General features: G+C 43.9%; 1 protein-coding gene across 1 annotated transcript in view; it reads left to right on the plus strand.

The window, feature by feature from the left end:
- Positions 1 to 2,393: 2,393 nt before the first annotated feature.
- ITGAV (integrin subunit alpha V) overlaps positions 2,394 to 13,172 on the plus strand; it is a 44,669-nt gene continuing 33,890 nt past the window's right edge. The window contains exons 1-2 of the mRNA XM_027721052.2: positions 2,394 to 2,585; positions 6,032 to 6,159. Of these exons, the coding sequence (XP_027576853.1) occupies positions 2,401 to 2,585; positions 6,032 to 6,159 (313 nt within the window). The 5' untranslated portion in view covers positions 2,394 to 2,400. The remainder of the gene's footprint in view (positions 2,586 to 6,031; positions 6,160 to 13,172) is intronic.

Consider the following 13,172-nt stretch of genomic DNA (forward strand, 5'->3'; position numbering starts at 1 on the left):
GTTGCCATGACTCAGTCTCTTAGTCTATTGTGTTTTCTGACAGCTTCAAGACTACTTAATTTAGCTTTCATTGCTAACATAAAATCTGACTGTATTAAAATAGAACAATTAGAGCAACCTAGTGGAAGGTGTCCCTGCCCATCTTTAAAGTCCCTTCCGACACAAACCATTTTATGCTAATATTGAAGTTTTTAAATTAAAGCTATTTTCTTTTTTTGTTTAGTGAGAAACTGAAGAGATCACCCAATATCGGTGTTCAGTGCTTGCACTTGGAACCTTTATACATACCTTTTTCTTGTAAGCCCACCTACCATGGCTGGGTGAATGTAGGCTGATGGCCATCACTAAAGAGGAAGAAAAGCAGGCAGACAGCAGTGACTGTAAATTTCCACTCTGAAGGAAAACAGGAACCTGCTTCTGAGATGTCCTTCTTTGTGTTTTTTTTTTCTGTTAAGTCCTTGGGTTCTTCAAAGGAATAATTAATGAAAAGACAGTGTTAATGCACACAGTTGAAAGTTTTAATATGCTGCTTTTGTCTACGCTGAATTAACCCAATTCCATCATAACTTTGGGAATACTCAATGATTACTAAATCCTGTCTCTTTGGTAGGTTAACTAGCAGTTCTGTGACAAACATCTTTCTTCTGGCTGTATTAAGTGGCCTGCCATTATTCCTGATCATTTTAATTATTTTCTGCCATGATGATTGTTCTCCGTTGAAAGCATTCTCAGTAAGTGGCTTCTAATTTTGCTCACTCTGAATCTCGTTGGCTCTGCCTGATGCATCTGATCTTTTTAGAACTGAGCCTGTAAAAGTCCACTTACAGCCAATTTAACAGATTTAAAAGTAAAATGATCTCTTTAGAATCTCAGTCTAAAACTTCACCAGTGGTACCCATATCCGTATCCAAAGAGTGTGTGGGAGTTATACCAGTATTTTAGGAAGTCTTTCTAACTGGTGTAACTTCCATTCTTTACACAAGCCCCTTAGGATAGAGTTTTCACCTTCTTGTTGCAGCTATTGTGCTACAATTAATCCTCTCTATTAGAGGCCTCAGCACAGACTCTCTACATGATGTTTTCTGAGACTTTTTCTTTGATTATTCTGTGGGTTTTCTTGTACTTATTGCTTAAGTGTTTTTCTTTTGGGACTCCTGTAACACTGAATCTATCCCTTGGTAAATATGTGTGGGATATTTTAAACTTTTATTTAGGGCTCGAAACATCATTATTTATTTTTACTTTTTATCGTGCTCCCATGAAAAAAAAAAGCAAACCTAAAAGTTAAGACTTTTTGTGGCAATAGGGGAAAGATCATTAAACTACAACCCTATTAGGGCATACAAATTAATATTCTGAATTAATATGAACTGTTTCCACTTTATAGGTGTTCCAGCATGGTTTTTCTTACCTGGAACACTGCTGTGCTGAGCACATGTTTGACTGTGTTGGCTGATGCTGGGTTTGATAGCAGCCTCCAGCTGCCTGAGCTTTGCTGATAGTGCTGGAACATTATTAGTGACAGATGATCCGAGGGCCACAAACTGTGACTGCAGAGACTGAGGCTGCACCGGATGCTGCTTCCCCAGGTGGGTAGGAACAGGAGCCAAGATCTCCATTAGGGAGGATTTACAGACTCAGCTCTTCCCAGCTCTGCACCTGCTGCTGGGCATCCCTGTTGCTGAGGAGGAGCTGTGCCCCTGGGATTAAAAATCATTTAATAGCCTTTGTGTTTGAAAATATGTTTTTGGGTGGTTTTTTTTTTCTCCATGGCTGGGTCCACACTGGCCCTTCCTTCACTCTTTGCTTGTGTTAACAGCTTTCCTTAAAGACCATCTCCCAGCCTTGTTCAGAAAGGCTTTACCAGACTTAGTGAGACCAGGCACGGATGTGTCCCACTCTTCTTATTTCTAGCGCTGCTTTACAGACTCACAGAATGGTCTGGGTTGGGAGGGGGGACTTTAAAGATTATCTATTTCCATCCCCCGTGCCGTGGGCAGGGACACCTTCCACTGGGCCAGGTTGCTCAGAGCCCCATCCAACCTGGCCTTGAGCACTGCCAGGGATGGGGCAGACACAGCGCCTCAGGGAAGAATTTCCTGGACTTCTCCCAGCCTTCTGCTCCGGCCCCATCCCGGTGCGGGCAGGGCCGTGCCCCCCCGCGCTCCCGGCGGAAGGAGCGGCGGCCCGGGCGCGGAGCGGAGCAGGGCCCGCCCCCGGCACCACATGATGCCGCCTCTCCTTCCTGCCGGCCCGTCCCGAGCCGAAAGGGGAAGTGGCTGCGCTCCCTCCCGTCCCCGCCCCGCCGCGGGAAACGCGGCCCCTCCGCCCCCTCGGCCCGGGGCCGGCGCGTCCCGTCCCGTCCCGGCAGAACCGCGCCCGGAGCAGCGGGGCCGGGCCATGGCGCGGCGGGGGGCGATGCCGCTCCGGCTGGAGGCGATGCCGGTCCTGCTGGTCCTGCTGGGCGCCGCGCTGTGCCCGGCCGGTGCCTTCAACCTGGACGTGGAGCGCCCGGCCGTCTACTCGGGCCCGGCGGGCAGCTACTTCGGCTTCGCCGTGGACTTCTTCGCTCCCGACCCGTCTTCGTAAGTGCCCGTCCCGCTCCTGCCCCCGCCGAGCCGCTCCGGCGGCGCTGGAGCCGGGGCGGTGTTGTCCTGGCGGAGGATGGGCAGGGCGATGCGGCGGCCGGAGCAGCCCCGGTGCCGCTGGTCCAGCCGGGCCGGGAGCGCCGGGATGCTTTGCTCAGGCCCCCCCCGGAGGCTCGGATGGAGCCGCGCCCGTCCCCGGCCGTGCCCAGCAGGGACCGGTCCGCATCCCTCCCTCCCCGGGGCGGCTCTGGATGCCCAGACCCCCTTCCCGGGGAGCCAGACCCAGTCCCGGGCTACGGCACTGTGGGATTTTCTGCGTAGCCTGGTCTCATGCAGATGGTGGTAATGGTAAATACAGTGTAGGAAGGTGAATTTATGAGATTTTGCTTTCTGAGGTGGCATTTCAGGAGTTCTGCCGTTCTCTGGTTTGACTGCTTTGCGGCGGTGCCGAGTTTGGGTTGTGCGGTGTCTGTGCGGGTCACTGACCTGCTGAGGAGGCAGCAAGGGGAAGGAAAAGTTCCATGTAAGCACCTTCCACATCTACTTCCTCCGTATGTTCCCGTTTCATGTTAAAGATTAGGCAGTGGGTAGTAGCTGGTGCGTTTCAGACCTTTGAATCCTCGTGTTGCCAGAATGAATCAGGCTGTGGTTCTCAAGCGCGAGGCTGCAGTAACATCCAGATTTTGCCACTTTCCCCCCCACACACACTCCTTTCCGATCTTATGAAAGTGCTGTAAAACTGGAAAAGCTGCTGGCTTTTGTCGTGCTGAGGGGATATTCTCTCTCTCCCTCTTAATCTTTAGCTCATAAACAAGTATATAAGTATTGAGCAAGTCTTTTTGCAGTACATCGTCTAGCCTTGTTTGCATTTCATTAATGCCTACATATATTAGAAGCCGTCCTGTCTTAACTTGCACGAATTGCACCATCTTTCTGTGCTATCTTAACCCTGTAAGTCTGTAAGTCTTTGTACTAAAAGAAAAAAGGTTCTATTTTTGTCCCTCCCTGTATTTTTAAGTCAGCATGTGTGGCTGCAGTTATCAAGAGACTGGTAAATGCCCGTAATAAACTTTCTTACTTGCTTTCTGATAAGGAATTATGTGACTCAGGTCTCCATGAAATCATTATTTGGAAGCTTTCCATTATTTTTATAAGAACTATTGACCTTAAAATGCACTGCTGTAAAAGAGAACAGTGTGGTTTTCACGCAGCATGGTAGACTCCTGCGTATTTGTAGGGGAATTTTCTCCTCAGCTTTTTTGTTGTCACTGAATGTTTGTACTTGCTAAGCTAAGCACTTTATCTTACATTTAAGCTCTTAGTTGAAACAAAGTAGCTATGCAACTTTTACGGGAACAGACTCCAGTGGTGTTCAATTTTGAGTTTGTTCCCGTGGACACTGATATTTTGCCTCCTGAAGTAGCCAGAAATACTTGTATGCAGGGTTTTGTTGAGCATCATGTGTGTCACTTGGTTGGTTCCTATGCCTTTCTCTTTGCTTTGGTGAATTTTTATCACCTCGTTCTTTACACGAGTGCGAGAGATCAAGTCAGTTTAGCCAAGCTAAAGCCTGACTAAAGGATTGGCTAGCCTGACAACAAAGACATGTTATTAGATCTCGAATGCTCTAACTGCTGTTTCATAGTCTATTTTGACCTGCTGGATGCCCAACCAAAGCATATTTAGAAGTCCAGGATGGAAGTCCTATTCCAGGAGTGATAAAATCTGCTTGTTTGGTCTATGCTGATAGAAATGCAGTTTTTTTACTTTGGGAAATGACGTGACTAAAGCTTTGTTGTGTCCCATAATGATTCCCGTGTTTTTAATCTTATTAATAAACTTCATCACAAAGATTATCCTAAGAAAAATTTAAAATGTATTATGAGAATGGTAAAGATTTAAGTCTTTAAACACACGTTTCATTTGGGGGTCTTCTGAGAAGCTAGTGGTGCAAGAGTAAAACAGGAGGCAAGCTTGGTAGCTTGTTTAATGGATTGTAATTATAGTAATTGATGTTTTTCTTTACTTGGCATTATGGTGTTTATTTTTAAGCACAGAGAGAACATTATAAGTTGATTAAAGCGTTTTAAATTCCTGTTCTTGAAATCTAGACAGTCTATGAATGGCAACTAAGGAAAACAAATGGGTTGCCAATGAGCCTGGATTTTCTGTCAGGGTGCACACCAGGAAATTTTTGAATTCACGCAGGTTGAAAACTAGTAGCTTGTGTTGGTCTTTGTCTGAATTGAGCTTTGATGAGGTGCTAGGTGTTTATACCTGGTATTTACGTGTTAAGAAACATAAACTCAGCTGCGTACCAAAAACAACTTGGAGCTCTTTCCATCTCCAAGCCTGGGGATGACTGTGAAACCAGAGCAAGTTTGATAAGCCTGGATTTGCTTGCCTGTAGACATTCTCTCCAACCAGTCCTGCAGCTTGTTCAGCTAAACCAATTTCAAAACTAAAGAACCATAGTGCCTGATAAGACTTGCTCTTGGAAGCTGGATCCTCTCTTAGGCACTCTAAGGGGAAGCAGAAAGGAGCAGACAGGTTCTGAGGAAAGGAAGCATTTAATTTTATGTCTTCTATACACTTCTTTATGCTTCAAATTGACTTCCTCAGTAAGTGCTGATGAGTGAAGTGCATCTCAGACGTTCTGAGGTTCCTGGAAGATTTTGGAAGACACCAAGAACCTCGTTTGATCCGTTTCTTGCTTTGCAACTTCTGAATTTTGCCACCTGTGCAGGCGCAGTTCCTGCTCAGGGTGTGCTGAACCCGCCTGTGCAAGCAGAGATGTAGGAAAGCACAGCAGATCCTAATAAGAAAACGATGACTGCGTAATGAATTTCGGTAACGACTCATTAACATACAAATCTGCGGCTGACGGTCGCTTGGGGATTGTTTTTACCAGAGCACTCTCTCACAGGAGGCTGACTCATCACATTCGGGACGTGCTGAGCTCAGAGTGCGCTCCTGCTTTGTTTATACATCGCTTCCATTTTTGACTGATTTCCTCGAACTACCCTTACACACAAAATTAACCAGAAATTATGTCAACTGATGACTTTGGTAAATTACAGAAGTACATGGTTTCCTGTTCTGCTGCATACACAGGGGGTTTTTTAAAGAAAAAAAAAAGAATATAAAAGGTTTTTATTTAATTTTAGGTATCATTTTAAGTAGGATCTATCTTCTTTGTCTTCTTCTTCTCTATCTTCTTTGTCTCTTCTTTATGGTAAACATTTCTGGGGGTTTTTTTGCCTCCTTAAGGACCCAAGATCTAAGACCTCCTATGAATTTTTCTGAAACTCAGAGTAGTTCTACTCAGATTTATATTTGAGTGGGCAAGGCTTTTGCTGTATTAACTCTTCAGGTGTCATAAAGTGATAACACCTGTGCCTTAGTTGTCTAAACTTTTGTTTTATTTCTTCTTTTTACTGCAGGACATATCTTCTGGTGGGAGCTCCGAAGGCAAACACCACCCAGCAGAACATCGTGGAAGGAGGGCAGGTGCTCAAATGTAACTGGAACTCCAACAGGAACTGCCAGCCCATCATATTTGATGACACAGGTAACCTGGGGGTCACTGTGAGGGGAGATGGGCTGTCTCTGCTCTACTGCTGCTGTGGGGAAGCAGAAGGGATCCAGGTTCATGGGGGATTTCTTCATGGTCAGTGTTAATGAGGCCATTTTTTGACTGACAACTCATCAAGGCCTGTTTGTTTTTTCTTTTTCCTCTACTCTCTTTTTTAGAATTTTGTTGCCCTTGGTGTGTGCTGAAAGCCTGAGTGAGCAAACATTGTTCTTCTTGTGTTTTAATCTATTTATATTTCCCCTCTGTACTTTACAACAATCTTAAAACATTTGGCAACCTAATTAATTTCCAATAAACCCCAAGGGATTTTTTGCCTGTTAAGAACGTGACATGTGAGAAAAGATACTTTTCAATATCAGCAAAGGTAGTATGGGCAGAAATAGAAGTTTCATCTGAAACCAGGAGCATAAACTAACAACTGTGGAAAAATATGGGATTTTTTAGTTTTTTCCCCTCAGATGTAGCATCATAATATTTGTGGCATCTGTGATAGCAGCACTCAGGTGCCTCAGGTCAGAGGCATTCCTCACCCATTTTCTGAAGCCCAGAAAAGTCAAGCAGCAACAATGTGGACATTAAAGATTTCAGTCACTCTTCATGCTCTGGTGCACCCAGTGATTCCCACAAGCTGTGGCAGGTCATGTGAGAACACACTGCATGTGCTTTTCTGCTCCAGCCACTCAGGGTTGGATCCTGTTTTCCAGTGGAAAAACCTTCCCGTGTCATGGGAGTGGATTAGCAAGACCCATGTGGTGAAGGAGAGGAAGCACCTGTGCTGTTAAGGTCTGGTTGGTTAAAATTCCTTCTTACCTCTGCTTCTGTTTTGACTTGTCAGTCTAAAGGATCTTAGCTTGATGCAGCCTTTGTAAATCCTGATGATGCAGAGGAGAAGCTCTTCTTCTTACCCATTTGCCAAGGTGTGCCACAAAATGTTGTTGGTGTTCAGATTCAATTCTCTTGCAAAAAGAAAGAAAAAGAAGGTGGTACATAATGGTACAGACAAAACCCAAGTTGTCATCGGTCTCCTTAGTTCACTCTGCAGGAACATTTCTGTCGCATTACTGAAGATCTCTCCTAAGCTGCTAAGCGTGACATTTTGTCTGATCAGTGTCAGGCAGAAAAGTTGCTTTTAATTTATTGTTTGTTGTTTTGTTTATTTCACTTTGGGCTTATTGTTAAACAACACGTTTGTAGTCTAGGAGGTTGGGTTTTTTTTCTTTAAAGAAAGAACCTAGCTGTCCCTAATTATTAAACATCACTAATATTATAGCAAAAAAAAAACTTTTGGTGGGGAAGGATGAGCTGCTCAGGTAGGTTGTAGATGCATCTTCCAATGGGAATTGCAGTGCATTTGTCTGTTTATACTGTGAATATTTGCTTTTACATGTGCTAGGCAGAGTAGGCAGCCACAGAGGCTGGGCTGCTTTCCTGTGTGTCTGTGTTTAAGGTATTTGCTACTGGGCAAACAAACAGTGTTTTGCTCATCATTTGCCTTTAAGTACCAGGCACATTAATCACTTGAAATTTAACAGTAAAAATAGCAGGTCATAACAGGCTTGAGAGGATTTATTTCGGGCCTACTTTAACTCATTCCAGCTCTGAGGCAGCGGATGGGGAAATAATGCATTTGTCAATTATTCTCCCAGTGAAAAGGGGCATTGTATTTCAGCACCATAAAATAATAAAGACCCTGAGACAAAAAAAAATGTGTTTTTCTCTGTACATAATGACAATGGTCGATTCCCTGCGTTCTGGTGACAGTGTCACTGCCCACACAGTGTAAACCCCCACTCCTGCCTGTCCCTGCCTCCGGAGGGAGCAGGGGCTGGGGAACACTTGGGATCCACTTTGAGGAAGCAGGAAGTGGAAGATTTGACCACTGACTTGTGGTGCTGATGCAAAGGGGATTTTGGCAGATGACTAAATGCAACCTCTGCAAGAATTCAGGTTCATCCATCACTGCTTGAAATGGCTGTAATATGATTTGTAACTCCAGAGGTATTGCTTAGTCCTGCAATACAAGGCAGATTTTTTTATCCCCCTCCCCAGATTATTTAGCTGTTTTGTTAATGGAAGAAGCAGCACAGGTTCTGCATCATTACTTACATATGTTTCTTCAGAGTTCTTTTCTGATTTTTTACAGCTAGTGGGGAACCTGACATGTGAAAATAGGTTGTACTCATGACTTTCCCCTGTTTACTTGTCAATGCCAAACCCCATATGTGGAGCTGGATCCCCCATAATTAGTAGAAGTCATGCCCATATTCCTTCTCCTGCTCCCCTCTGCCAGGTGGCACAGCTGGAGGTCCTGGGCCAGTCCAAGGCACTGTGTCTTGGGTGGCAGTGTGTGAGCACAGGGCAAGGCCATGGTTCTGTGCTGGAAACAGGGGAATGGAGGAGAGAGCAAGGCTTGTTCTGTGTGACGTTATGTTTGTCCCCTTTGTCTCATGGTTGTATCACAAATAAATATGAGAGTAGGGTTTTAGAGCAGTCCAGCAAGCAAGTTTTTTTTCTCTATATATTGTTATTAATACTAATAGTATTACTATTACTTCTTCTTGAGCATTCCATGGTTTTTATTGGAGCTTTTCTCTAGCTTTATGGGTCCTTTTCTCTTCCCCATCTCTACAAAGGCCACACTGAACTCAGCTGCACAGCAGTGACTGCATGGAACTGGGTTTTATTTTCTAACTCTTGCTTTTGTCTTTAATGTATTTGCACAGCAGAGTGGTCATTTATGGGAGCAAATGCCAAAGCTCTTACGTAGCCCAGGAGGGAAGGTACCAGCTGCTTGATGTTAATCTTTGGAGGAGTTGTTCCAGCCCTTAGGTTGCTTGTTGCTTGCATTTGCCCTCACCTCAGCTCCCCTGGAGGAAGGGGATAAGTCATTAAGCTGATATTTCCTGTAGTATGGAATTTACTACTTTGTTTATTCCTTCCTGTGGGTGACCGCTCAGCTCTACCAGGATGGAGCTGGGCAGCAGGAGTCCATTAGTGGAACTTGTGCAGCTCTTGTCCTGAAAATATATGTATTTCCCTCTTTCTCATGCTCTCCTCCCTGCCCCCCACCTGTGACATAAACAAAACCCCAACATTAAAGCATATATTATAATTTTTAAACTTCTGGCTAAAAAAAAAAAAGAATGTTTTTTCACTGTTCCTACACAGCATATTTTCTCAGTTGAAAAAGCAATATGTTTCATAGAATCGTAGAATGGTTTGGGTTGGAAAGGACCTTAAAGATCATCTAGTCCCAACCTCCTGCTGCCAGGGAAAATTCTCAAAGGGGAAGGGGGATCTCCCAGCACAATGGTTACACTCACATAAAAAAGTACACTGGAGAATCCTCTTGTCTGTGTGTCTGTGTGTGCTGCTGTGCATATTATACTAATTGCTTTTGGCATTCTGGTCTCTTATGGTGGCTTTGGAAGGCAAAATGTTTGTATCACACATTAACACTTCCCAAATGTAAAGATGCTTCGCTGTGGGGCTTCTCAGCGTTTGAGCACTGCCATCAGTTGGGTTTGATTTAACGGAGTCACGATGACTGCGTGAAAATTGCACAGAGGACACGTGTGGTAGAACGTGCCCTCAAATTCAGGGGTGCCTAGAGCTGTGCTGCATGTGCTCATGTCTAGGTGGCCAGAAAGGGAGGATATTTTCTAAAAAAAAAGGCTTCCAAGTATCATTAGGCATCTCCTTCAGGCTGCCTTTTGCTCTTAGAAGCATGTAAAGATTAAGACTGAGAAAGGACCCAACCACCAGAACCAGCTTTCTCACATGCACCACGCACACCTTGGTTGGTCCTGGTGCCAAACTGAGCTATGAGGCAGGGCTGCTGTTACAGTAACAGGTAATCCTGCAAGGTAATTCTACCTCCAATGAGGTACAATCTCATTGGAAAACTCTTTTTTTACTTTGTTTCTGTTTACCTCCTTAATTCGATAGCTGAGCGTGGCTCTGTCCCAGAACTGAAGTTTCTGCTCTTTGTGTTCTTGTGTATCTTGACCTCTTGCTACAATTGCCTCGGCATTACCACAATTTCAATTGAATCATTGTGTAAAATCCTTGGGATTTTTCCCCCTCTTTCTCAGTTAACTTTCAGAGTTTCAGAACGTGTAGGAGGCTGCATTCTTTCAGGACAACCACTGAGGGGAAATTTATATATACTCAAGGTGGCATGTTCTTCATAATTGTAACAAGCAGAATCAATAGCAATAAATCCCTTTCTTTGCAAGATGTTGCAGAGATTTCACATTCAAATTATCAAAAATCATGGGTTATAGCTCAAGGTGGGTAAATATTTATCTTCATGCATTCTTATCCGTTCTCCACACTAGATAAATTTGTGACAGAAAATTTAGTTTATTTTTTTGTTTGTTTGTTTTAATCTACAGAAATAGGGAAATGTTCTGAATTTTGTCAAAAAGAAAGTATCTGGGAAAGCAATTGGTGAAAAAGCTGTTCTTATTGCTGGCCAAGCCCTTGTACTACTCTTTCTGCAAGGCTGACTGGAGAGGTGGCTCCACTCTTAGAAAGCTGAACAGTTGCTTCATCTGGCAGCTGCTTCACAGCTTTTTCCAGGAAAAACACACTTCTTGTGGATGAACTGTAACGGGAATTCACTTCATACAGCAGCCCATTTTCTGTTTCTGATCAGTTCTGAGAAAAAGGTCCAAAACCATTTTTAAAGACATGTCAATCTCGCTTCCCTTGGGTCCTTCCACAGCCTTCGTGGGCTGCAGAGCACAGTTTTCACAGGTACTACCAAATATTCCCAACAGGTTTTCAGTAATCTTGCTCAGGAAAGAGATTCTTCAAAACTGAAAAGGTTTCCCACAAGCTTAACTTAATTTGTATACCTGTCCATTTTTTGTGTATAAAATTAAACGTGTCTTTTTATGTGCAAGAGGAGGATCAAAAGTTCACTGAGCCAGACAACAAAACCAGTGAGCAGAGGGGTGGTCAAATGTGCTTTTTAGGAAAAAATCGACAACTCAACTTTATGTTTTTACCAATGTGCTTTACAGTTTGGCATGCAAGGAATGGCAGGGTTGGTGCACTTAGCTGATTGTCTGACATCTAGATAAATACCTCCATTGTTTGGCCATGGAATTTTAGAGAGCAGAATCACCCTGAGTTTCCATTCCAACAAACAAACAAAAAAATTCTTCACAGGCCCATGTAACCAGTTGGAGTTAATCAGGCTGTACACACGTTTAGCAAATTAATGTAAATCAAAAGAGTTTCCTATGTGCTTGTTTCCCAAAAGGAAATAATCTTTGTAATTATTCATATTATTTCTCTTTTCATCTTTGGGGTCCTAGCTCTTCATCAGTCAAGAATGGGTTGGTAGAAATAGCATTTGTTCATGTTCCTGTGGCTTTTCGTAAAAATATAACAAAGTTATTTTGTTACCTGCTGCTTTTTTAAAAGAAAACCTCAAGTGAGAAATGTACCTGCTGCATTACAGGATGCTTGAAAACACAGCTCTTTGTGTCAGCATCACAAAGTGCAGTGCTGAGACTGTTTCAAGAGCTGCTGCATTCAGAATGATGAAATGCAGACAGCTCTACGAACTGTTACAGAGGAAAATATGCTCATAAAACAACTTTGAACTTCTATGCTAATGAATTGCAGATTTCTCGAGCAGATTTCGTGTTTAGCCCAGAAAGATTTGCTTGCTCAGACAATGCATTGTCTTGCTCTTCTGAGATGTTTGGTAAACCATGGATGCACGGCTGGGTGGTCTTCCCTTCTCCTGAGGAAAGCTTTCCCTGCTGCCTTCATTCTCCGTGGCACATCTCAAAATTCAAGATTGGGGAAACTTAACAGGAGCTGTTGAATACTAAAAACTAGGAGCATTTCAAATGTTTTCAGCTCTACGCGGTGTGTTTTCATTACTTTGGGAAAAGAATTCAGTGTGCCCTGTGGCTGGAGAAAGTTTTGTCCCTGACAATTGTACTGTCCCTCCCTCCTCTTGCCCCTTCCCATGTGTTTTGACACAGCAGAGTGATTTTTAGGGAAATGGCTTGTTCTTCAATGCTTTTGGATAAAATTCGTTGGAGACTGGTTGTTTTGATCTGTGCTGATGGAGGAGAAGGAGGCTTTCGAAAAGGAAAATGTTTATAAAGAACTCTCCTGATTCCTCCTTATGTTTACACATTTGCCTTTTTTCTATCCCCAAGTGGGTGATTCTAAACAATAGAAGGCTTTGTTTGGAGGCCTAAACCACCAGTTTGGCATGGCTGGATCTATCTGTGACCTATTTAGCTTGAAGTGGGTATTTTAACTGCCTTGGGCAGCTTTGAGCTGTAGGATTGCTCAGCCTAAGACCTGCTGAAGTTGTCGAAGTTGTGACTGGAGCGGGTGCCACGAGCTTACATTTGCCTCGTGGAGATTTTGACTGTTCCTAACTCCATCATCTCCACTTATGGAATGAGGAAGAGTGGGATGGGTGAAAACAGCTTGCTTTAACGAAGTGCTTTTTATTTTTAGCTGGTAGTTGTATTGGTATCAGTGTGATTTCAATCTCCAAGGCTATTGGTTTGGCCAACAACAGAGCGATAAATCTTGTGAAGCCCATTCATTCATCTGTACTGAAGTGGATTGCTTTTTATCTTGCTAAAATCTGCCATTGCCTCAGTCCCACTGAAGTTTGGTTGCTATCCTTATCGAGTGTGCTTTGGGATTTGGGAGCTGCTCCGAATGCAGAAGAGGGCGGCAGAACATATCAAACCTCCTCCGCGCCTTGTCAGAGCTGACAGCGGAGAAATGCTCGTGCTTTTGTGATTAGGTAGACTCCTGCATGAATACTCTTGGCTCTGTCTGTGGGTGGCTGGATCTCAATGGTATGACTAGTTGGAAAAAAAAAAGTAGCTTACTTATATTAGACTCTGTTCCAGCACCGCCCGGGGAAAAAATGCGGGATTCTTACCTCAGAAGAGGGAAGGGGAGTAGTGGGAAGGTCTGTTTTCTCCCTGAGTCAT

Source organism: Pipra filicauda, unplaced genomic scaffold (genome assembly GCF_003945595.2).
Source record: "Pipra filicauda isolate LSUMZ 115617 unplaced genomic scaffold, ASM394559v2 scaffold653_size182594_pilon, whole genome shotgun sequence".
NCBI classification, from domain to species: Eukaryota; Metazoa; Chordata; class Aves; order Passeriformes; family Pipridae; genus Pipra; species Pipra filicauda.